Source organism: Engraulis encrasicolus, chromosome 1 (genome assembly GCF_034702125.1).
Source record: "Engraulis encrasicolus isolate BLACKSEA-1 chromosome 1, IST_EnEncr_1.0, whole genome shotgun sequence".
NCBI classification, from domain to species: Eukaryota; Metazoa; Chordata; class Actinopteri; order Clupeiformes; family Engraulidae; genus Engraulis; species Engraulis encrasicolus.
Window position 1 is genome coordinate 36,248,399 of NC_085857.1, and position 24,401 is coordinate 36,272,799.

The window sequence follows — 24,401 nt, forward strand, 5'->3', positions numbered from 1 at the left end:
AGACTCACTGTCATGTGGGAAGAGGAAGGGGTCATCCCTATGTTCCCCGGGTCCTATGTTTCCCTCTACCGGGGAACATAGGACCCCTTTTTTCAAAAAAGGGTTCTATGTTCCCCACTGCTTCAAAGTAGACTGCCACATGGCAAAGTGCAGGTTGCTGTTGCAACTGTGACAGGTTAGGTTTAGGGATAGTTTTGGTCAGGGCACAAATTGAAAACTCAGAAACATTGCATTTCTGACAGGTTAGGTTTAGGGATGGTTTTGGGAAGGGCACAACTTGTAAACTTGGAAACATACAATGCGGGGAACATAGAACCCTTTTTTAGAAAAAGGGTCCTAAGTTCCCCGGTCCCATACAAAGACAGGGGAACATAGGACCCAGGGAACATAGGTACGCTCCCAAGAGGAAGGGGCCCACTCCAAACTGTTCTCATAAGCATGGAATTGTCCAACCTTTTCTTCGTATCTGCGGGCCTACTGTAAAGGTCGAAAGGTCACATGAAATGTGCAGCTCTGTGGCAATTGATTGTGCTGAAAGTCGACCACTCTCTGCACAATGCACCTCAGCATCCACTGAACCCTCTCCATTTACAAAATACATGGCCTACCCCTTCATGGCTGAGTTTCTGTTGTTGTCAAACTTCAATTTTCTCAAAATTTCTTCGTAATAAAGCTGACAATTGGATGTGGAATATTTAGGAGCGAGGACGTTTCATGACTGGATTTGTTGCACAGGTGGCATCCTATGATGGAATTCACAGACCACCTGAGAGCGGCCCATTCTTTCACAGATCTTTGTGAAAAAAAATGCATGCCTAGGTGCTTTTTTTATACACCTTTGGCCAGGCCAAGTGATTAGGACATCCGCATCCGAGTCTGTACATGTCAGACAATCACTACCTGAGCGTGACACTCGCAATAGGGTGGAAGTGTTCGCTAAACATGTTTGCTTTCAGATGTTCTGGTACAAGCACACAGTACTTTATTCACACGTGCAATTTCCAATCGAACCGTTTCTGCCATACAAAATCAAACATGCCTGTTCTGCGTTCTGAAATTAGGTGGAAAAAACTTGTAGTTACTGCTGTATTGGCAGGACCCTTATGGCACTTGGATCAATTATCAGAAGACTGGCTCGTCTACAATATAGACAAGTTATTCAGTACTATTGTATTTTAGGTGACATGCACTTATGAGTAGTTACATTTAATTATAGTTTCAAATTAACAATATTAATTCAGCTGTATGCTACATACTGTATTTGTGTATTCCACTGTTGTGGTTCATAAACAGGTCGTCCATGTGGGCTAGCCTGTTTCAGCTATATGAGTTAAATTTTGCCTAGCAGTACTATGTTTAACTTAAACTTGTTTTTTTAACCTTAGTAATAAGCAAAACAATAAAAAGTGTGCGCAATGAGGTGCGTCTAATCGTGTGTAATGGCGCCTCCATGGACCGGAGACCTATGGGCACTGAGTGGTGAGCTAATTAAGCCATCCCCTAGCGCACAGGTTTAGACCTGGTTGGGAGTTATATCCTTTAAAGGCCTTGTGCCTCGTCAGACATCTGGGGGCACCATGAACTCGAGCGTTTACATTATCCCATTTTCTGTAGACTTTAGTCATCCCGAGGACTACTTCATTTTCATGTTCCACATTCTGTTTGCCACAAGTGTTGCGCTGTTGGCCGGCTCGGTTATTATCGGAATAGTAGCCACCGGCTCTCTTCTGAGCCAAAACCGATTCATCTTCATGTTAAACACCAGCATTTCTGACACACTCACGGGACTCTCCGTGTACTATCTAGGGCTCTTTGACGTGCAAGAAGGGTACCCATCCAGGAACGGAACGTATCACTTATTGCCATCCCTTCTTGGTGTTAACATCATGACGTTTATGTTTGCACAGTTTGATCGATATTGTGCCGTGTGCCATCCCTTTTTCTACGGCAGATTTATCAGTAGATCTTTTGTAACTGTGGTGTGTGTATATTGCTGGTTTCATGTGTATACTCAAATACTGGTGCAGAATGTTGTTCCAGTGTCGAAAGCTATGCAAATATACACGTTCAGCATAGTTTCTTTACAGATTATAGTGGTGACCAAAGTGGCAATGACGATCAAGTTGTATATTGTCGCTCAATTTCAACTTGCGCGCGACCCACCGGGTGAGGAGAGAGAGAACAAAAAGGAGTCGTTGAAAATAATAATTGTTGTTGTCATCTGTTTTCTAATTCTTTGGTGCCCCTCTTTCATTAATATTATCATAAGATCGACAACGCCATTTGGGCTCTTATCGAGAAACGAGGCCACAAATCTGTTTGCTATTATGGCTCGTTTTAACGCACTGACGACACCTGCGCTGTATGTGTGGGCCAGTCCCGCACTCCGCGCAGCCGTGTTGAGAGCTGTGTGGTGTAAGGTTTTGGCAAAGAGCACACTAAGGTAAAGATCAAGTTGTAATTAATGCACAACGATACTTAAACTTTTATGGCCATTTTCTGGAATGAACAAAGTTTTATGTTTTTTTTTCTTCACACAGAGTTGACTGCGCTCAGCCCGTGCCACACTTCACGAAGCCCTGATTCCCGCGCTGATGGTGGGGAATAGACACTGTAGAAGCTTTCTCTTTGAACTCTGTGGATAAGAAATGCAAACATGTTATGAACTGTTTCCCCTCACCATCCGTAACCAATTGTTAAGAATGTAAATACTGTAATAATAATAATTGTTGTAATGTACAATATCCACCTATTCATGCCATCCTTCATAGCCTACTGTTGAAACTGGAGAGTTTAAATGTTCTGATATGTTGATGTTTGAATGATCATTTTTAAACACCAAAAAAGCTTCAATGAATGCCTTGCTAGTGTGTATTTGTACACTGTATGGTTCAAGACTTCCTTACATCATTCGAGTATTTATTTCCATTCATCTGTTTTTGTTGCAAATGCAAGGAAGTACTAACAGCTTCTGGGAAATACATTCAATCTCATGAATTAATACAAAAAAACGTGAGCCAAAAGACAGTCTAAGAATGGGTTTAATCACACAATTATGTTCAACAAGTGCATCATCCAAAAATATTGCACTCTGATTCTTTATATACAGCATGTATATCCCTTATTGTTTAGCTATGTGTTTGTGTACAGTATTGTTTGTGTAATGAGCATATATCTCATCTTGAACGTCAGAACATTTGGTTACACTTTATGTCGGGTGAACGCCACAGTGTATTAACCAGTGTAACAATATTTAATACCATGTAATACCGGTGTACCAATTTTGCACTGACATCTAGGGTTAGGTTTAGGCTTGGTACATGGTATTACATGGTATTAAATATTGTTATACAGGTTATTACACTGTACCTAATGTGGTAGAGCCATTGCAATAGTGAACCATTAAAATAAAGTGTTACAGAACATTTATAGGCAGTGCTGTACAATTATCGTGCAGCCACAGAGTTTGTCTGTCAAAGACAAGTTGTTGTTTCAATGCACTGTCTCAGACACAAAGTAAATAGAAAACAGGCTGTCCCGAAATACAGTAGAAGACATTGACCCTTCTTGAGTAGAGTAGAAGAGACAACCCCTTTGGACAACGCTTCCATTTTTCTTTTAAAAAGAAAAAAAAACAACATCAAAATGATATTCAGAGTTCACATGTTTTTCTGTATTTTACATCAGTTGTTTTCCCATAAGCATGGCTCATAGTATTGAAATAGACTTGTAAACAGTCGAACGCACTGTGCATTGTATTGCAAACATTCCTGGTGCAATTTCATGATTGAAGAAAATATACACAAACACACCACAATGTGGCAGACTATTAAAACACTGAAGATTCCTTCCACATTTCAAGCTTTTTGAATCTTGAATCTTGAGACTGTAATTCACATACAGCTTGTTCCGCACATTAAATAAGCGTGATTGAGATGTAAGATATGAACGAGTTTCTTTCCCCTCAAAAGGCTAAGACATTTCTCTTAGCATAACAGAGGCCACCCATGCACAGCTGAGAGCTTTCTGTTCAGAAGTTCTATTACGTAGATCACGTGTGAGCACTCAATGCGATTGGGTTTTGTCCCTTCAAAAGTCTTACAATTTACAAAATCAAACTTGGAAAAAAAAAACTGTGCGTTAAGTCATACAGAACATAACACATCGAACTGCTGTGGATTTCTCCAGCATGTTGGAGGGGTTGAAAGGTGTGGCACATGGCCAGTGCAAAGAAAGGAACCAACCGACCGGTAAACCCAACAGATTGTCTGTATGAAATGCTTCCTCAAGCTTGTTTCTGAGAGAGTGCAGTTTGAGGCTGCCTCCAGTCCTCCAGCCATTTCCTCTGCCCTCATCTCTTGATGTCGCCCCTCCTTCAGTAGACATAAAAGGCACTTTCAGGCCGCCTGAGAACCGTGCCGGTGCCTATTCCTGCACCTTATCTCAAACCGGCCTGCGTGTTCATGCCGCAAGTCTGAGTGCTCAACAATTAAAAAGTTGGTTCACAATGCAAACTGAAAAAGATACTTGTTTTTTTCTCAGCGAACAACAGCACGAATGTCAGCAGGTTCATCCAGGTAACACACAGTCACAAAAAGTTCACAGCCCGATATGAACGTGAGCGGTTTGCAGGTCAGCACTTCAGCAAGGGGTGCAGCAATAGGCACCAACAGTAAAAGAAGGAATCAAGGGAGGTTGGAGGACTGAGAAGAAGGGGGAAATCTGCACACGGTTGCTGCTCATCGATTCATTCAATACAACAGTTCGGCCTCAAACGATCCTAGTCAGGTGTTGAATAAATCGCTGAGCAGCAAACAGTGTGCAGATTTCTCCTCCTTCCTGCAGTTAGGGGGTGGGGCGTCCGACGGGGCGTTGCCCGGGGCACCAGTTATTGTAGAATCACCACTGTTTACATGTCCTTGATGACGCTGAACCTTAAGGCACAGGACGGAGGAAGTAACCAGAGGAGGGTTACTGATTTTCAGATGCACAAACACACCGAAAACAAAAGCAATATGAAGCACAGGATTATTTCAGCCCAGTAGTCGAAAACAACAAAAGCCATATCAAGCGCAGAAAGCGTTGCTGGACTATTTCAGCCCAGCAGCGACAAAAGCAGCAAAAAACATCAAAAGAACAACCGATGCAAAGTGACGCAGTGATGCAGACGCAAGTGCTCCGACATTCTCCAACTGCTGCTGCAGCGGTCACCGAACCTCATCATAGCTCATCATCATCGAAGTCCGCTGAAGTTCAACTTCAAACCGTCGCTCGTCACCAAAAGCGCCTCCCAAGCGTCCAAACAGCTTTTGTTGCTCGATTTTCTATACAAAGTCAATTACTGTACTTTCCACATCACAGGGCCCCCCAGCGTATCACCCGGAACTCGGTGAGCAGAGCCACGAGGAGGAAGGTGAAGTAGAGGAGGATGAGGAAGACGCCGTAGGCGCGGCCCAGGTGGAAACACTGCAGAGGCACCAGCACGAAGGACAGCACCAGGCTCAGGCCCAGAGAGGCGGCCAGGACCCAGCACAGGATGCCCTCCGGCTCCAGCTGAGAGAGAGAGAGATGGGGAGAGAAAGAGGGAGGGGTTGATGGACAGAAACACATACGCACCGTGTACATACACACAAATGTATGTGTACAGAACGCAAGTCATGGGAAGTAATGTAGAGAGAGCAATACTGTACCTTTACTAGGTGATTGCCACTGAACATCTGCATCAAGCAGCCCAGGCCTACACCAAACAGCATGTCTGAAGGGGGCCAGGTTAATGACAAAACACCACAAACCGTGAAACACAAACTGTATGTGAAAGCGAAGTGAAAGCCCCATTGGGAAACTCCAACTCCCATTGTCATTGTGACACAGCACTTCACAGCACACAAGTGAACACTGCACACAACAAAATTGCATGTATGCCTCACCCGTGCAAGGTGGCAGCCCTCAATGGCGCCCCAAAGGAGCAGTGCGGTGGGACGGTACCATGCTCAGGGTACCTCAGACATGGAGGAGGGGTGGGGAGAGCTCTGGTTAATTACTCCCCACACCAACCTGGCAGGTTGGGAGTCAAACCAGCAACCATTGGTCTACAAGTCTGACGCCTTAACCACTTAGCCATGACATGTGCTTCTCCAAAGGGCAAAGTGAGCATCATATAGTCTTTGGGGCTTTGCCTACAGGAAACCCAGTGGATAGCTACAGAGATCACTACACAAGAAACTGGGCGATACCATAACTTAAAGAGCCTGTGCCACTCTAATTAAACATGCAAAAGGTACTCAAAAGGCTTTCACTTAATAGCTCAAGAGGACATTAGCTTTGTAAAATGTGGACCTTGACTAAAACGCAGAAAACAGTGAGTCAGAGTGGATAAAAGAGAGTAGGGATGGGCGATATGACAATATATATTGTTTTCATAATAGAAAAACAATTATTACAAAAATAGTATATGCACAATTTAAAATAATTGAATAAAATGTTGTGTTGTCACTATGCACATTCTAAGTTCATACCTGTACACGTTCATCACTCACTGTACAAAGAATAAAAAGATTCATTTTAAAGAAACATGGTTTGACACTACTATATCGTTATCGTGATATAAAGTAATCCATATTGTGATATACCTTATGTTTTTCCATATCGCCCAGTCCTTCTAGAGAGCAGACTAAATCACAAAACAAACAATTGACTGGTGACATATGCCTCTGCACTCCACTGATCAGCATGGGACCAAAGGGGAAAAGCTGAAAGGTAATACAAATAAAAGAATTGCTCAAGAACATTTAAAATGAGCATTAAAAACAGTTGACTTACATTTTTAAATCATCAAAAACAGTTAAAATGAGCGTTAATAACAGCTGATTTACATTTTTAAATCAACAAAAATGAAAACAAAATAAGCAGCTTGAAGGGACGTTTAGTTGAAACTTAAGGATGTTTAGTTTAAATGTAAGGACGTTTCGTAGGACTTTGTGGTAGACGCAACGGCCTCGACGAAAGATCCCATGCCTTATACGAATGATCCCAAGTTTTATACGAATGGTCCCCTCGGAACAATTCATTAGACGAAACGACCTGTACCCGGGAAAAGGATACTGAAGATGATCCCTCCAAAGCAGGCCGAGATGGCCATGCGAGGGTAACCCTGCTTGGCTATGGTGATGTCCGAGAAGAAATCTATAATGGGGGCACATAAAACAACAGATAAGATCAGTGAGCATGAAGATCACGTTTTCTTGATTAACCCATTGATGCTTTGATGTTGCGTTGCGCAACATTGGCCCTGGCGCCTGGAGCTGCATTACACAACATTCAGGCTCATGAGATTTGAGACAACTTTATTAAAAATCTTTGTTTGTTTGAGATGAATGAACACATTCTAATGAAATATGAGAGTCTTAGTGTTTAAATGCAACTCAGTGCATATTTTTATGTGCTTCAGAAGTTGAGATATTTAGGTTTTTATAGGCTGAGGGTAGCTTTTCTTAAAAAGGGCTCAGGCATTCAGCACCCTTTTTTGCAGGTGCCAATGGGTTAATATAAGATGATGAGTTCAAATGTCATGAAGCACTACCATACCATAGTATGCATATTTTATAGGTAGTGATATCCTGCTGATATTACACCATGCAATCCTTACAGCATTTGATCAGTGTGTACTCATAACAACGGAAAGGGACTTTTCATTGCTACTGATCAAACATTAGGCGTTTAGTTGGCTTGTTGATGCCCAAACATTTGCAAACGCAGTAGTAATGAGGCTCTAGTCTAGATTATGGCATTTCATGTTATTTTTTTATTTTTTTTTACTGTACTTGCTGAAAATGCTTTTTGTGCTAGTTATGCTATCTATGCCCTCTAATGCAAGTCACAGAGTCTATTTTTAAACTATTAAGAAAAGCTTGAGGTAAACCCACACTTCCCTATTCGTATGGGCCCTTCCTTATTGGTAATCATCATTCGCCCTGCCATGGAGAACTTTGTATGTGTAAAAAGTGTGTGTTTACAGGGTGTATCTTTGCGATAGTTTCCTTCCATTGCTTGCGCATCATTTTACAACACTTTTCCTATGAGCAACACTTCACAACAGTTCCAACTGTTGTAATACATTGTAATCTATTGCACAAATGTAATTCGCACATTTGGAGTGTGCGTGCATGTGTGCGTGCGTGCCTGCGTACTAACCCCCGATGCTGTTCCCCCAGGCCAGTAGGGTGAGGCCCAGCACGGTGTTGCTCAGGCTGGAGACCACCCCCAGCAGGTGGAGCACGCTCACCACCTCCGACGCCGCCGTGCTGATCCACAGAGCACTCACCACGAAACCCAGCAGAGAGAACAGCTGCCAGGTTCACACACACACACACACCCACACCCACACCCACACACACACACACACACACACACACACACACACACACACACACACACACACACACACACACACACACACACACACACACACACACACACACCCACACCCACACCCACACCCACGTTCGCACACAGACACACACATTTGTAAGTTATTTTGAGGGGACTTTTTAGTGCCTATATTGTGATAGGACCGTGAGGATATGACAGGAAAATGGTGGGAGAGAGAGATGGGGAAGGGCTGAAATGATGACACTCCACTAATGATTCAGTTCTTATTACGATTTTTGACCTTTTTTTGCTTCTTGACACATTTCTTCACATTTGACAACAATATTCAAATTCATAAAACTTTTTAAAAAGTAAAAAAATAATAATGATGATGATTTGAAAGCACCATAACATTATATCATTGTTTTCTGGACTGAAGGGTAAAAGAACTTTGATCGTAACACTGCGTGTCGTGACTGCGTACATTTTCTCGGTTCGTTCCCCAACCCTGCTATAAACCATATCGAAAATGAATATGAAATGAAGAAGATCAGCTGACAGAAGTCCCATGCGAACACTCCGGTTTCTGACCAAAGGACTCCCATAGTATCATAAGAATAGGGTCCCATGCACACACGACTGAAAGTACTTCCAAAACGATACCACAGTGCTTGCTCATTCATTGAATAGATAGAAATTGGACATCTAAACTTCATTTGCTTTAATTCCATCACAAGTGCAGGAAGCAGTTGTAAGAACTCTGTAAATTGTGGCACCTACGTAAGCTTTATAGAAAATGAACCATGAAACATGACCCTCTGATGAAGACGGAAGTTATACCGTGGACACATGGCAGGTAAAAGATAAAACTTTTACATGTCTGAAGTAAAAGAAAAACTCAAATGCGAACTATGAAATACTTACAAAGTGATACCGTGGTGGTTGCTCATTGGTGGTACTGCAGAAAACTATAGCAGCCAGCAGACCTCCAAACATCACCACCAGAGCCCAGACTGGAAACTCCCCCTCCATCATGTACAGGCCATCTGGAAACACAAGTAGGCAACACAGGTTTACAGCAGCAGGAGTTTACAGCAGACGCAGGGTTTACACAGGGGTTTACAGCAGCACTTTACAGTGAAGGTGGCCACCTTGACATTAAATTCCAGGCACCTTGACTAGGTCCCCTGAAAACATAAAAGTTTTCCTTTCCAGGGATGGTAATAGAAAGTTCAGAAAACATAGGCCTACTGAACACTGTCTTTTTTTATTTCTTGAAGCAAACAACATGTTTTGTCCAGTGCATTATTATAAGAGCGAACCTGAAAGACGCACTATGGGGAACCGTGCTGTTCACGCCAAGAAATAAATAAGAAAAAAAGAACAGCATTCAGTGTGCGCCGTCTTTTCTGAACTTTCATACCGCTCTACGTGTAATCTTAGTAATCTTACCATATCCCAACATGCAACACTGTTATCTACATTAAGTTATCAGACTGCACCTTACTGATTGTACCCAGGACGGTAAAATTCGAAGTGTGATCTCTGTAAACGTACAGTATCCCGACTTGAAGGTGAGTATGCAGACCAGCGGCCCGGTGACGAGGTGGAGGCAGTTGAGGGGCCTGTTCCAGTTGTGGTCCTCTTTATCCGGGTCCACCACCGGCACCGTCAGCAGCAGCAACACCTCCAGCGGCATCTAAATCACACACCCACACACAGGGCCGTAACGAAACATTTTCAAATACCGAGGTCAAATACTGCACACTGTACTTCGTACTTCATGCTGTACATAGTGTGATAATAGTCTGTAGTCGGGATATTTCAACTCTTGATTTAAAAAATACGGGCTGTAAATAAAAAAAAATAAAAAAATAAAAAAAATAATAAATAAATAAATAAAAATAAATAGGAATAGGGGGTGGCGTGTACAGACTGAATTTACCATTGTTGATCCATTTTTATCGTAAATACATTTTACATTCCTGAAAAAATACAGAGGACATGACTTCTGTGTCCTCAATGGCAGTTACGGCCATGCCCACACAAGAGAGGGAACTTGTAGCCCAATAATGCGTGCTGCCCCACCAGTGGAACACTGTAATAGTCATTGTCAAATTAAATACCATAGTACTACACTACTATGACACTACGACATAACACAGGGCCTTTAGTAATGCACTACAACTTGGTAATTGACATTCTAGTTAAATCAAATAATATCGCAGTGTCTTAACGGGTTAGCTCATTTATAATGTAGCAATCTGGTATGTATTTTCTGTGTAGGCCCCCAAATCAGACAATATACTTTGGTCTTCTGCACATGTAACGGATGCCAACTACATTTGTAGCAGTTTGGCGTAGACCGTTAGTAAACGTAATAGGTCATTTTACCATTTGGGAAGGTCGGGCAATTGCCCGGGGCCTTGTCCAATCAGGGGAATCATCATTGCGTTACATTATTCCTTATTTTCTAGTTGCTTACGGGCCCCTCTCATCTCAGGCGAGGCCCTAGCCTAGCGGCATCTGGTGGGCCCCAGCGTCATATCTAACTTCCAAATTGTTCTTTGCCCAGGGCCATCAGATATTCTTAAACTGCCTCTGCGTGCTGTGCCTCCCATGTCCAGTGAGTGGCTGACTAGCACAGCATAACCACAGTTACACACACCAAAAGCAACCAAAGTAAATAGGTAGCCAATGTGAATTTGCTCTATTCACACTCAACATGATATTTACGTGTTTGTTTTAGCTCATCACAGAGTTGCTCTGGCTCATCAAACTGAAGGTATAAACTGAAAGTATAAACATTCCAACTGGTTTCCTACAAACCGCGCCATAGCTCATTACTATACCTCTTACTGCAGATGGGCCCGTCGACGGGCCTATTCACTCTTTGCTGAAAACACTCAACTACATAATACCAACATTGCTATGACAATGCAGAGAGTCTCATTACTATTTTGGTGACAATAAGGTTATAACAGAGGCTCTGTGCTAAGGGGTTATGTAAAATGACTTGACTATAGGAATCTATTTCTGTCATCCAATCGGCCGACCCTCCCTAATGAAACCATAACGGCCATCGGCCATCAGTCTGGTCACTTTGGTTGCTTCTGGTCAGCACTAGGGCTGCACAATATATCGAAAATGTATTGATATCGCGATATCAAGAGTGGCGATATGCGTATTGCGAAAATGAATTAATTATTGTTAACAAGCAAAACATTTCTGTGTAGTCCAATCACTAGCTTAATATCAACAAATATGCAAGAAGCCTACTATGACCAAAGCCACGCCCCCACAAAGACTCAAACAAAGCAAAAACACAAAACCCCACAAACACTCGGCTATATTTCTAAATATCGTTTAAACATTGTTATCGAGATATTGCATGCTGTTATCGAGTATCGATTTTTTTTCTGATATCGTGCAGCCCTAGTCGGCACACCCCTTAAAACTTCAGTCTTAACTGTGACTGTGAACTTGCAATTCTCTCGTGTCACTATTGTAGCAAAGCAAAACCATGTTCTTCCAGAAGTCACTGGTTTCAAATCAACAATATGTGCTTTTTCACGACTCATTTCATCACATACCTCGACCACATGGCATACCACAACCTATCTTAAATCTCCAAGACCTACACCTATGTCACACGCTGTTGTGCATTACACAATGGATAAGTCACAAGGACACCATTCTTGTGGTCCCATGGACTACATTCCTACTAAAGGAATGCGACTAAACTTGTAATCATTGTCGTTAGCTAAAATGAAAAGACCCATTGGGAAAGTTCCACTTCCATGGCCATTGTAACACAGTACACAGTTTACACACAATGGAAATGCAATTATATCTCTTAGGCCCTGCCGCTGACCCGGGTTCGATTCCTGGCCTGGGTCCTTTGCCGACCCCGCCAAATCTCTCTCCCAATTCGCTTCCTGCCCACTTCTCACGCTGTCTTGTCAAATAAAGTCGTAAAAAGGCCAAAAAAAAATCTTTAAAAAAATAAGGAATTCTCATCCGTTCAAGGAGGCAGCCACACTGGTGCCCTGAAGGGGGGTCGGTACCATGTTCAGGGCCACGTAGCAGATATTTAAAAATCCAGGTGCAGGAGAAAAAAATAGCAGGAGAAAAAAATATCCTGTTTAGGGGTCTGAAACGCATTTGTTACAATGGAGGATTTTTTTTATCCACATGTTGCGTTTCCACCTAGCAGGAGAAATAATACCCTGCTAAAAAAATATCCTGCTACGTGGAAACAGCACCTCAGTCACGAAAGAGGTTGGGGGAGAACATTGGCTATTCACTCCCTGCACCCATCTCTATGCATCTGGAATCGAACTGGCAACCCTAGCGCTACAAGCAACACCTCAGCCTAAACACTTGCCCATAACTGACTGACAATGGGAAAAGAAAGCAGGCGTTAAAGTCGTGGAAAGTGACAGAGAAATTGACTTCTTATGGAAGAGGAAGCGGCAGAAGCGGAAAGAGATGCAAAAAAATGTTTCTAGCGTCAAGGGCGTCAAAAGCGTTAAAAGAAAAGCTGAACTTCAGCGAAAAATATGTCATGAGCGATGTGGCGATTTGGTGGCAGGCGGCGTTGTGAAGAAGAGTTGCATTTGCGATTTGTGGCAAAAGTCAAAAAGGTGGCATCCGTTACTCCAAAATGGCGGCAGAAATGGTGCTTGGCCCTGCTACAATTTTATGACGCAATGAAGTTAACTTTATGCCCTTTGCATCCTTTGGCCTGGCCTGCATAGGACGACCTCAGTTAAGACAGACTCACCTTGACCACCTTCAGGAGCCTCCAAGTCCAGGGTTTCCTTCTCCACTTGCGGCTGTCGACGGGCTTCAGCGAGCTCAGGAAGATCTGGCTGGTGGACAGCGTGTGGGGCAGCAGAGGCTGGTACTCTTCATCTGGGACACATTACATTAATACATTACATTAATACATTACATTTCACTTAGCTGACGCTTTCATTGTATTCAAAGTGACTTACAGTTATTATTTGCCAGGGTATTGGTTACAGTCCCTGGAGCAATGTGGGGTTAGGTGCTGTGCTCAAGGGCACTTCAGCCATGGATGGAGATGTAGGGAGAGGTCAGGGGGGATTCGAACCTGCAACCCCTAGATTGAAAGACCAACTCTCTAACCACTAGGCCACGGCTGCCCATGCAGCAACAATGCAGAGTCACGTAGGCTCTTTCTCAAAGCCCAGTGTTCTAGCCTTGCTAGGATGTGAAACGCCCAGTGATTGGATAATCTTTGGTGAACTCTGCAGAGTATCCAATCACCATGCATTTCACATCCTAGCAAGGCTAGAACACTTGACATTGAGAGGTAGCCGTAGAAGAGAAATATATATCCTCCGCGCTCCGGCACTTCACAATCTGGTTCATCATTCACAGGAAAGGACTAGGCAGATGAAAAAGAAAGTCACCGGAGCATCTTCAGATATGAAAGGTATTTTTCTGTTTTATTGGGCAGGTGCCAAGACTAACGTTTCGACATTGTCTTCGGTGACTTTCTTTTTCATAAATAACACAGAGTATTAGCAGGGGAGAATGTAATGGCTATTTAATGACTAGGCGTGTTTTCTACATTACTTTAACGAGGTTGACAACGAAGCTGCAACAATACAGAGTATTGAATAACTACCTACTAAAAGGCTTTATAAACACTTTATTCACATTTATTAATGAATTGATTATGAACAAAATATTTGCAAATGTTTGTAAATGAGTAAGAACCAAACTACAACTGCATAGTGGAGTGGGAGTCGTCTTCTACTGGGTGAGTTGTGCTTGCGTTAACCTGCCGAATAATTCTACTCCCAGAATGTGTGTACTACTCGACAAATGGAAGCTAGCTTGGCGTTTGTTTGAATGCAACTGGCACGATTGGCTATGGGCTACGTATACACCAAAGGGTACATTCGAAACGGCCAATTAACAGCCGTTGGCCATCGTAAACCACACCTCCCCAACTAAATATTCTGTAGGCAGTCTCCAGACCATATCTCATTTGTGATATGGTTTGATATGAACCAGGCAAGGCATGCACTTGCTGATTGGCCCTTCCAGAAATACTTCCTACTGTTCACAATTGGTCTACTGTAGCTGCAGTACTTGACTTATATTAGTTGCTGGAGTGCAATGTCATTGAACAAAGGCCGCCTCAGCCTGACCAGGGGCTCAGCACTTTGCTGATAATCATTGTTAATTTTCCCCTTGAGAATTTGAAGTTGGGTTGAGACATACTCAAGTCAGATGTTGCAAAAAAAAAAAAAAAGTACCACTCACGTAGCTAGTTCCTTGTAACTCTCCACAATTTCATCACACCTCAAATTCAAAATACAGCGGGGAAATGTTGATATTACATACAACTCAAAACCAATATAGGTGAGATATGCAGAGACAATTCCATGTTACATTGTGAGATTGGGGCTTGCCCACACATACTACATCCTCTGCTGAAACCTAACAAAAAAGAGAAAAAATGTACCATACTCTGACAGAATTCTAACACTGGGCAACATTCATTCTTGTTTGGATGGGAAGGGGCGTTGAATGGTGCTGCAACATACAAGTATGTTGCCAACTTGTGTGTCAGTTATGTACTTACCATAGGAATTTATGCTTTTGTTCACGCCATCACTGTATTCGTCACTAGTCAGCAAATCTGAAAGATAAACAAAAAAAGTGTTACACTGGAACTAGTATTCAGAGGTGAAAGTAAGTTTTAATTTCAAGATCAGTTCAGTTTTCATAAAAGTATCACACTCATAGAAAATACTTGGAGTAGTGGAGTAAGGTCTGTGATATGTTTGTGATGTGCTCTAATCATTAAGTAAAGGAGGCAATCTTTGGATCAGAGGGGTTGCAGGTTCGAATTAGGATTGGGTTTCCCTGTACATTCATTAAGAGCTGGAGTGCCCATGAGCAAAAGCATCTTAACTGTAACCAATGCCCTATACTAGCTGGAAATCACTTTGGATAAAAGCAGGGTGCAAATTGCCAATTGCAGATATTTTTCAGATTTTAAGCAATGCCAATGGAGTGACATTGAACTGATATCGAAATCATGTAGAATAAGTGGAGATATCAAAACCAGGTGTACATTTCTCGAAAGCGTAGCTATTAGCAGTTAGCATCTTGGGTAGTTGCCAATGGGAAATTGCTTTGCGACCAACAAAGTAGCTACCACAATTAGCAACTACGCTTTCCAGAAATTCACCCTAGAAGAGGGGGAAATCACCCTTTTCTACTCTACTAAAAATCACACCTTGAATAACACCCTGGATAAAAGTGTCAGCTAGGAGGAAGACTAAAGACAACCTGGAAGAGAACCATTGAAGGTGAAATGAAGTAAGTGTAATGTAATGCAATGTAATGTAGCGTAATGTAATATAATGTAATGTAATGTAATGTAGCGTAATGTAATGTTTAGTAATGCAATGTAATGTAGCGTAATGTAATGTAGCGTAATGTAATGTGTAGCTTTACCTGGTGTGGGTACTGGGGTGGCAGGTCCATTGATGGAGCGCTTCCTGTAGTTGTAGACATAGGCACTGACAAGAACAGCGGCCACATACACCATGTACAGGCCAATGTATCCTGTCGCACGCATGCACACACGCACACACACACACACACACGCACAAAACAAATCAAATACATTATTTTTCTGGCTCAACAAATACAAGAAAGTACACATTACATATTGTATGTAATTTTAACTGAACAAAGCATAGCATTAGCATAATACTATTTGACAGGAGGCTTTGATATATATATATATATATTTAACATTTACTGCATCATATCAGTTGAACTCTTTCCCCCATAAAGATAATTTTGACAACCCCATAGAATACTTAAAGACTAAGTTCTGATATGGTAGCAGTGGAAGAGGGACTGGTGCATCATTCACAGGCCCTAACATTTACTTCTAAAAATACTGCATCTCAAATGTGACAACAAACATGCGCATATGCTTGTATACAGTAAATCAAGCATCAAGCATCTCAACATGCCTCTCATGGGAACACACAGACACAGACACAGACACAGACACACACAGACACACAGACACAGACACAGACACAGACACAGACACAGACACAGACACACACACACACACACACACACACACACACACACACACACACACACACACACACACACACACACACAGCCTTGAAGAGGACGATGAATTTTGCACGAGCGCAACACACCCAAACACACACAAACACACACACACACACACACACACACACACACACACACACACACACACACACACACACACACACTACTGTATATCCAGCATCTCACCCAGTGCCTCGGCCAGGGCGATGTGTCCCTTGTAGAGGATGGTGAAGGTCCAGTAGACGGCCGCCATGTAGAAGACCATGTCCCTCAGGAAGGGCCGAGAGGCCACCGTGAAGGGCTTGACCAGCGCCACGCTACCCGCCACCACCGTCGTCACAAATATCCCAGCACCTACGATACGAGGACATACAGATCGTCGTCACAAATATCCCAGCATCTATAAGGACAGAGAAACCGTGTGTGTAATCTAAGTTGGCTAACACTTTTAACACCCCCGCCCTCTGGTGGACAGAGCCACATATGCACCATGAACAAACAAACCAACAAACGTACCGACAACCACACAACAAACTCAGACGATCACATTACCTCCTTGGCGGAGGTAACAATTAGTGGTGTCAACAATAATCAATTCTGCAATGCATCGCAATGCAGGACAGGACAATTCAATAATCGATTTGGCAAGAAGTTTCAATTACTTCTGTGGATATTTCCGGAGCAAATTAACGTTTAATTAAATCAAAGCACTTCAATGCATTGAAAACGGCAAGACTGATAAAGAAAGCAGCCAATAAAATGTTGTTCAGTAGCTGACTGCTTGTATTGCCTCATGACTGATGAAAAATTTCCCTTTGCTTTCAGTAGGAAATGTAATGCATTGCAATGCATCGTAGAATCGTATTGAACCGTTTTGAATGGAATTGTTGTCTCCTGAATCGTAATCGAATCGAATTGTGAGGGCAGTGCCAATGCACACCACTAGTAACAATATGACCTCACCAAAGAGTGCTCCAATGGCCAGCCCAGCGGTGTGGGGCCTTGAGAAGGCCGCCATGGCACTGAAGACGTCAGGAGCGCCGTTCCCCAATGCTAGAAAGGTCACGCCCTTCAACACAAGGTCAAGGATCACAACAGTACAGGGCACTCGCGCCAGTGAGTGAGAAACTCTACGTAGTATGAGTATGTGCAAACACAGTCAAAGGTTATGCAATGCTTGTTTAAAGTAGAGTTACTGTCTTGATTTATCAGGGAGAAATCCAGTTGTCCAGTACCCTACACATGATGCACATTTACAGATCATTACAAGACAGATCATCACGATACCATAATGCACACATCTGCGTACATGCAGTCATTAGAAAGACGAAACAAATTGCACACAAAATGCATACACACAGATGTTAACTTAGCTAGGGGAAATTTATAAAATGTGTTTTGGATCATGTCCCTCAACATGAAAAATAATGAAGACAGGAAATGTCTAAATGGTGAATTCTGAAAAAATTGCAAGCAAGACATAGATGTTGATAGTCAATGATGGATTGATTGTTTTAATAACAATTTGTTGACAAGACCAATTATGAACTCACCAAAGAGGGATAAGTAAGTAATTAAGCAGAAAAGTCTAAACGCTGAATTATGAAGAAAAAAAAAAACATTTATGTGTGCAGACTTTTTTAAAGGACATCTTGTGGACATCTCGTGCCCTTTGAAGGATACAGCCACGTTGTGGGTCAGGCGTAGGGTGGAGGAAATGGCCGACAGATTTGGACAGAAGCTGCAGAGGGAGAGGTAGAGGAAGAGGAAGAGGAAGGGAGGACAGTTTAAGGCACCAAGGTACACTACACGGCTCCACCCGTCCTGCACTAGGCAGTAAATACCAGGCACCTTGTGACTCCCTGTCAATGTTCAGGTCAGGGGTGCGTTTCTCGAAAGCATAGTTGCTAACTATGTTACCTACTTTGTTGGTTGCAGTGCAATTTCCCATTGGCAACTACCTAAGTTGCTAACAACTACGCCTTCGAAAAATGCACCCCAGACTTTGTGTTAAAGGGGTATGCCACTATTTTGGGGCTTAATACAGTTAAAATCGTTGGCCAGGGTTTATATAGGTGGTAAAGTGTCTTATTTTTAAAAGAGGGAGCATGTCGCTAAGCTAGTGAAAGTCAATGGATCAGTGTAGCATGTAGCAAGGATGCATTGACTTTCACTAGCTTAGCGACATACTCCCTCTTTTACTTGTCTTAAAGCAAGACAACGCTTCACATGAAAAATAAGACACTTTACCACCTTTATAAACCCCAGCCAACGATTTTAACTGTATTAAGCCCCAAAATAGTGGCATACCCCTTTAAGTAGAAGTAGAAGTACTCTTACAAATGTAATTACAACACTAGTGGTACGATATTACATGGCTTTGAATAGTTTTGTAATTACATCTTTAAGAGTACTTCTACATCTACTTTATACAACTCTGGTTCCGGTAGATTTGCAAATAGGATTTACATTTAGTTGTATATGAACTAACTATACCTTGCCCTACAAAAAAGGAAAAAACGGAAGCGCTGCGTGGATCCAGATCTTTTGACACGGGTGCTCTAACAGTGTGTGGATAAAGTTGACATCAAAAAAATTAAGAGCAGGCAACTGTGGCACTCCGTTTTCTTATTTTTTAATAATACAAGGCCGTTGTATTATTAAAAAATAAGAAAACGGAGTGCCACAGTTTCCTGCTCTTAATTTTTTTGATATACCTTGCCCTACCTCATAACAGAGATATAACACTTAAGTATATTATACAAGGCCCTTCCTCCAAGATTTTTTTTTACGTGAAATTCACAAATTCAGTTGAATTCATCTACTACCCTACAGCAACAAGACATAGTGACAAGATATGGTACACACAGAGACAGACAAGTCTTAAATCATACGCAATAAGAAACCTTTACTATAGCTGTGTGTAGAAATAACATCTAGACAAAATCGAGAAATTACGCCAGGGATGTCAAACTCAGGCCTAGGGGACAAATCTGGCCAACAGAGTCATTTTATTTGGCCCGCAAGATCATTTCAAATGTGCATTACAGTTGGCCCACATATATAGCGTAATAAGACTTCAACATAAAATTTGGTGGGTCAGGAAATTGAGTGTGCACAGGCCAGTGTGTGTACAATTTTAGGCCGTTGTAGATATTGAGTTTGGCCCGCGACTTTGTTCCAGATTTGTATTTTGGCCCTCTGTGAATTTGAGTTTGACACCCCTGAATTAGGCTATACACCACGTGTCAACTTGTCAGTTTAAACCACTTCTGCTTCTTGCCCTTCCAAGACAATTAGACACAACAGTAGTTGCATTACTATTGTTCCTGTTGGAGGAAGAGGACCCACACTGCTTGTACTTAACTGAAACGTGTACTAGACACTTTTGTAACATTGTGTTCCTTCACTTGCTAGTCACACTCAGTCACACTTCAGCAGTAGACAATTCCCATTTTTTTTTAGTTTTTAATATTGCTTAGTATGAAAAGAGGAAATGTCCACTTGAACTTCCTGTTTGAAAGTTGACTTGGGTAGCGATTTGTGGTGGAAATCCCACATGCAAGCAACAGACAGACACATTCCCACTTTCATTTTACATGGACTGACTAGCTTTAGTTGATTCGCGCATGGGGCTTAGCTCTATGTTCCCACAGCCCATTGGTTCCACAGACCAATGGTCCCACAGCTTATCTTTGCTGCTCCATGTTCCCACATTTTTAAGAAATTATTCAAATATAGGCCCTATGTTCCACAACTCCATGTTCCCACATTTCCGAGTAAACCAAGAGAACATGCCTTGCTCCCCCGCCATGGGACATAGGGCCTAATTTTGAATAAATTCTAGAAATGTGGGAACATTGGGCCAGCAGGTATAAGCTGTGGGACCAATGGGCCAAAAAAATAATGTTAAAAGTCTTAGTGACATGGGACCAATGGGCTGTGGGAACATAGACACGCTCCCCGTGCATGCTTTTCCCTTAGCATCAACTATAAAGGGCCGCCCTTATCAACATGCAAGGTAGACAGGATTGTTTTACGGTGGCAGGGTGACTGAAACCTCATGTGACTGTGCACCATATCATTTAAGTCACTTTAGCATGTGATATCATCACAAACAAAACAAAACACACACACACACACACACACACACACACACACACACACACACACACACACACACACACACACACACACACACACACACACACACACACACACACACACACACATATTTGAATTCAAAAGTTGGGGAGCGTGTCTATGTTCCCACAGCCCATTGGTCCCACAGCTTTTAACTGCTGGCTCAGGTTCCCACATTTCTAAGAATTTAGGCCCTATGTCCCATGTGGGAACATGGAGTTGTGGAACATAGGGCCTATATTTGAATAATTTCTTAAAAATGCGGGAACATGGAGCAGCAAGAATAAGCTGTGGGACCAACTGGCTGTGGGACCAACGGGCTGTGTGCAGGGTTGCCAGATTGGGCTGATGATTTCCAGCCCAAAAAATGTTAAAAACCCGCCTGGAAGCACTACTGGTAAATCTCAAATGGGTTTTTCTCAAAAATTTTACCCGCACACGGCCATCATAAGCAGCCCAATTGGGCGGGAAAATGCACAATCTGGCAACACTGGCTGTGGGACCAATGGGCTGTGGGACCAATGGGCTGTGGGACCAATGGGCTGTGGGACCAATAGGCTGTGGGACCAATGAGCTGACCCACAAAAGTTGCACACCACCCCTCAAGGTCCCAAGGAGTATTTCAGAGAATTGGCTCACTCAGTGCTGAAGTTGAATTTTCACAAGAAATGTATATAGCCGAACAAAAAACTAACAACTATACTAAAAAGGTAATCTCTTTTTTAACACAGGTAAGATATTACATTATATACCGAAGTGACCTTGGGTGTTTTGAAAGGCGCTATATAAAACGAAAGTATTATTATTATATTACTTTCGAAGTGTATGCTATACCTTGTAAAAGGAGGGCCCCTGTGGTGATGTTCTGAAGAGTAAAGTCACAGACCAGTCGTTATTTTTGGATGTTTATAGAGTCATGTTGAGATCACTTGAGCTAATCTTGAGTTTGTCATTAAACTCCCCCTGAAAGCGTCTGAGGCTTAACCAGCAAAAAAACGCTCTGTCACATGCTTCTGCACCCTGCTAATCTGAGGGTGCCATGAACAATGTCAAAAATGTGCACATTTAGCTAAGCCCCCCACATTTTGGCTTGCATGCCCACGAGGACCCTGGTTCAAATCCGGTCGGGGTCATTTCCCGATCCCAACCCGTCTCTCTGTCCCACTCGCTTCCTGTCACCATCTCAGACTGTCCTATCAAATAAAGGCATAAAAGCCCCTAAAATATATTATAAAAAAATATATGTGCACACTTAGAGCAAAACCTTGAATGAACAAACTCACAATTTGGAGGCGGCGAGTCCAAGTGCCAGGAACAAGAAGAGCAGCCATATTGCCTGCAGGTGAGAAGAGAAATATTTCAGAGTTGCAGTAGAGCATTATAACTAATTCTGTTCCAAAGATCAGACTGTAAATTCCAGCAAATGACATGTAGTTCCCCAGTTGAAGCCTACAGCTCTGCAAAACAGGCACAGTCTTTTCTGTCTCAAACACACACACACACACACACACACACTCACTCTCACACTCACACTCACACTCACACTCACACTCACACTCACACTCACACTCACACTCACACACACACACACACACACACACACACACACAGTAACAATTCCGTGGATGTTGTTCTCATAAAACTTTGATATATTATGCAAGAATTTCCTCTGCATTGTCATCGAAACAAATGGGTGGCATAAACCATTTGTGGATACCGTGTTGCAAATATAGCCTACACAGCCAAAGGACAGACAGTTGCCTCATCTACCTTTCCGTGTCAACATCTCGGTCATTGGGACTGGGAGTAATAATTAATGAACATAATTAATTAAAGGCTACCGTGTTAGTTTACTGATGGACATTAGAATGTAGTCTAGGAAATTGTGTAGCTCTTTGAGATTTTGCAGGAAATCTCGTATAGCTCACAGATGGGACCCAGGCATTTCAAAATCATCACAATAAAGTGTTTGATTTACAATTAGCACATTACTACTGTAGGCCTATGGCTCAATACAGTAACAAGAAAACCAGGTATTCCAAAGCCATGACAATTAACCAGACAGGACGTGGCAATTTGACAGATGAGGTCTGATGTTTGCAGCACTGCAGTGTCTATTACCTGATCATAACAGTAGCATGAAGAAATGACTAAAGGCAAACAAGAGGTTTGAATAATCTTACATAGAGGGTGATGGCCAGGGGCAAAAGCTGCGGTGAGAACGCGCAGAAGGTGAGGCGCGGGTAGTTGATGAAGCCGTCTTCCTGGCTACAGTCTTCGGTACTCTTGACGAACTCGCACCGCTGGCTGACATTCAGGCTCATGACAATATCGCACTGTTGACATAAAACATGACATCTTTTAGACACTTGGCAGAAACCATAAGCGTTTGTGCAACAAAAACAGCACAGTAACCTTTCTGGGGAGGTGAACATTCCACCTGAATCGCTACACCTGAGGGTGCGAGGGTAAATATTTACCAACGGCAGAGAACATGTTGTGCTATTTCAGGACGATACTGGGATACTGTTTTTGCAGTTCTGCGTGCGTATGTAAACACTGCATTTGAAGAGGACGCTGGTACGAGGTAACCAACCAGAAATCGATGTGACAATGTAACAAGTCAACATAGAAAAAGTATCATTTCACTTACTTCGTCTGCGGCCCCACTCATGATTCCAACGGAATAACGCATTCCCGACGCTCGTGGTGTCGCCTACCAGCTGGGGGGATGTTCTCTTACCCCTCGAGTCCAATCCAAAGAGAAAACATTGTGCCAACAACAAAAATACTATAACTAAAGCGCTATTATGATCCAGTGTTCCATGACTTGAGTCCTTTCATGTCGTGTCCAAAATATGCCGTGTGTCTTCAGTGCATTTCATAATCACCTAAACATAGAGTTGGCGGACGTGGCATGCGTAAAATGAATATTTCAAGAGGTAAACATCGGCTGGAGACTGAGCCAACTTGAGGGAAATTCAGTCCACAGCGCAGTGCTCAGCAAAGCTCACTAGTACAGTGTGTCAGCAACATAGTACACTTCTTGTTAAGGATTCTGCACAGCTGCGGTAGGAAGTGCGCTCTCTCCCACCCAGAGCGTCACTTCATGCACTTCCTAAATCGTCACGCTGACACCCCCTTTCTTAAAGCTAAACAAAGCCCATATTATCCACTCCAACATTGTGCATCAGTGTTGGGTGATAACTTTGTCTTGAATCAAATCAATTCAATAGAGTCGGTTACAGAAAATAAACCGGAAAATTGAAATTAAAATGGGCATGAAAACATGGCATACAGTAAATAAAGAGAGATTTATAAAACACTTTTTTTGTGCAAATTTTATTTCCAAACCATTTAAAACTATATTATACTATGAACGTTAATATAATAAAATAGAATGTTGTTGATTTACATTTTATATTTACAATTTAGAGAATGAAAGACTACAGGCATAAAACGTCCATGAAAATGACCATACACCAACCACACCCATAGATTACTCTGAGGTCACAACCAGGGCTCTAAATTAACTTTTTTCCCATCACCAACCAAATGCCTTGTAGATGTTAATCTAAGACAAACACACACTCACTAATGGATCAAAGTGGCTAGTAAATTGATATTTTCTACCAGCCAAACTGACATTTCACCAGCATTTGGCATTTGGCTGGTGTTAATTTAGAGTCCTAGGCTCCTGGTCACACAACCTAGTTGTGGAGTTTGAAGATATCTGAGTC

General features: G+C 42.4%; 2 protein-coding genes across 2 annotated transcripts; one reads left to right on the forward strand and one right to left on the reverse strand.

Annotated features, from left to right (window-relative positions):
* Positions 1-1,577: 1,577 nt before the first annotated feature.
* LOC134457197 (allatostatin-A receptor-like) lies at positions 1,578-2,679 on the forward strand. The gene is made up of 2 exons (XM_063209073.1): positions 1,578-2,443; positions 2,541-2,679. Exons 1-2 carry the CDS (start codon positions 1,578-1,580, stop codon positions 2,581-2,583), a joined length of 909 nt encoding a protein of 302 aa, XP_063065143.1. The 3' UTR covers positions 2,584-2,679.
* Positions 2,680-3,023: 344 nt separating this feature from the next.
* On the reverse strand, positions 3,024-23,846 carry slc8b1 (solute carrier family 8 member B1). Its single transcript, XM_063200913.1, has 15 exons — positions 23,315-23,846; positions 22,845-22,997; positions 21,945-21,997; positions 18,202-18,259; positions 17,482-17,587; positions 16,705-16,872; positions 15,874-15,984; positions 14,993-15,049; positions 13,154-13,284; positions 9,925-10,066; positions 9,292-9,413; positions 8,191-8,344; positions 7,102-7,182; positions 5,691-5,755; positions 3,024-5,553 (listed from the first exon to the last, which is right to left on the reverse strand). The coding sequence occupies exons 1-15, from the start codon at positions 23,354-23,356 to the stop codon at positions 5,356-5,358; spliced, it is 1,641 nt and encodes a 546-aa protein (XP_063056983.1). The 5' UTR covers positions 23,357-23,846; the 3' UTR covers positions 3,024-5,355.
* Positions 23,847-24,401: the final 555 nt, after the last annotated feature.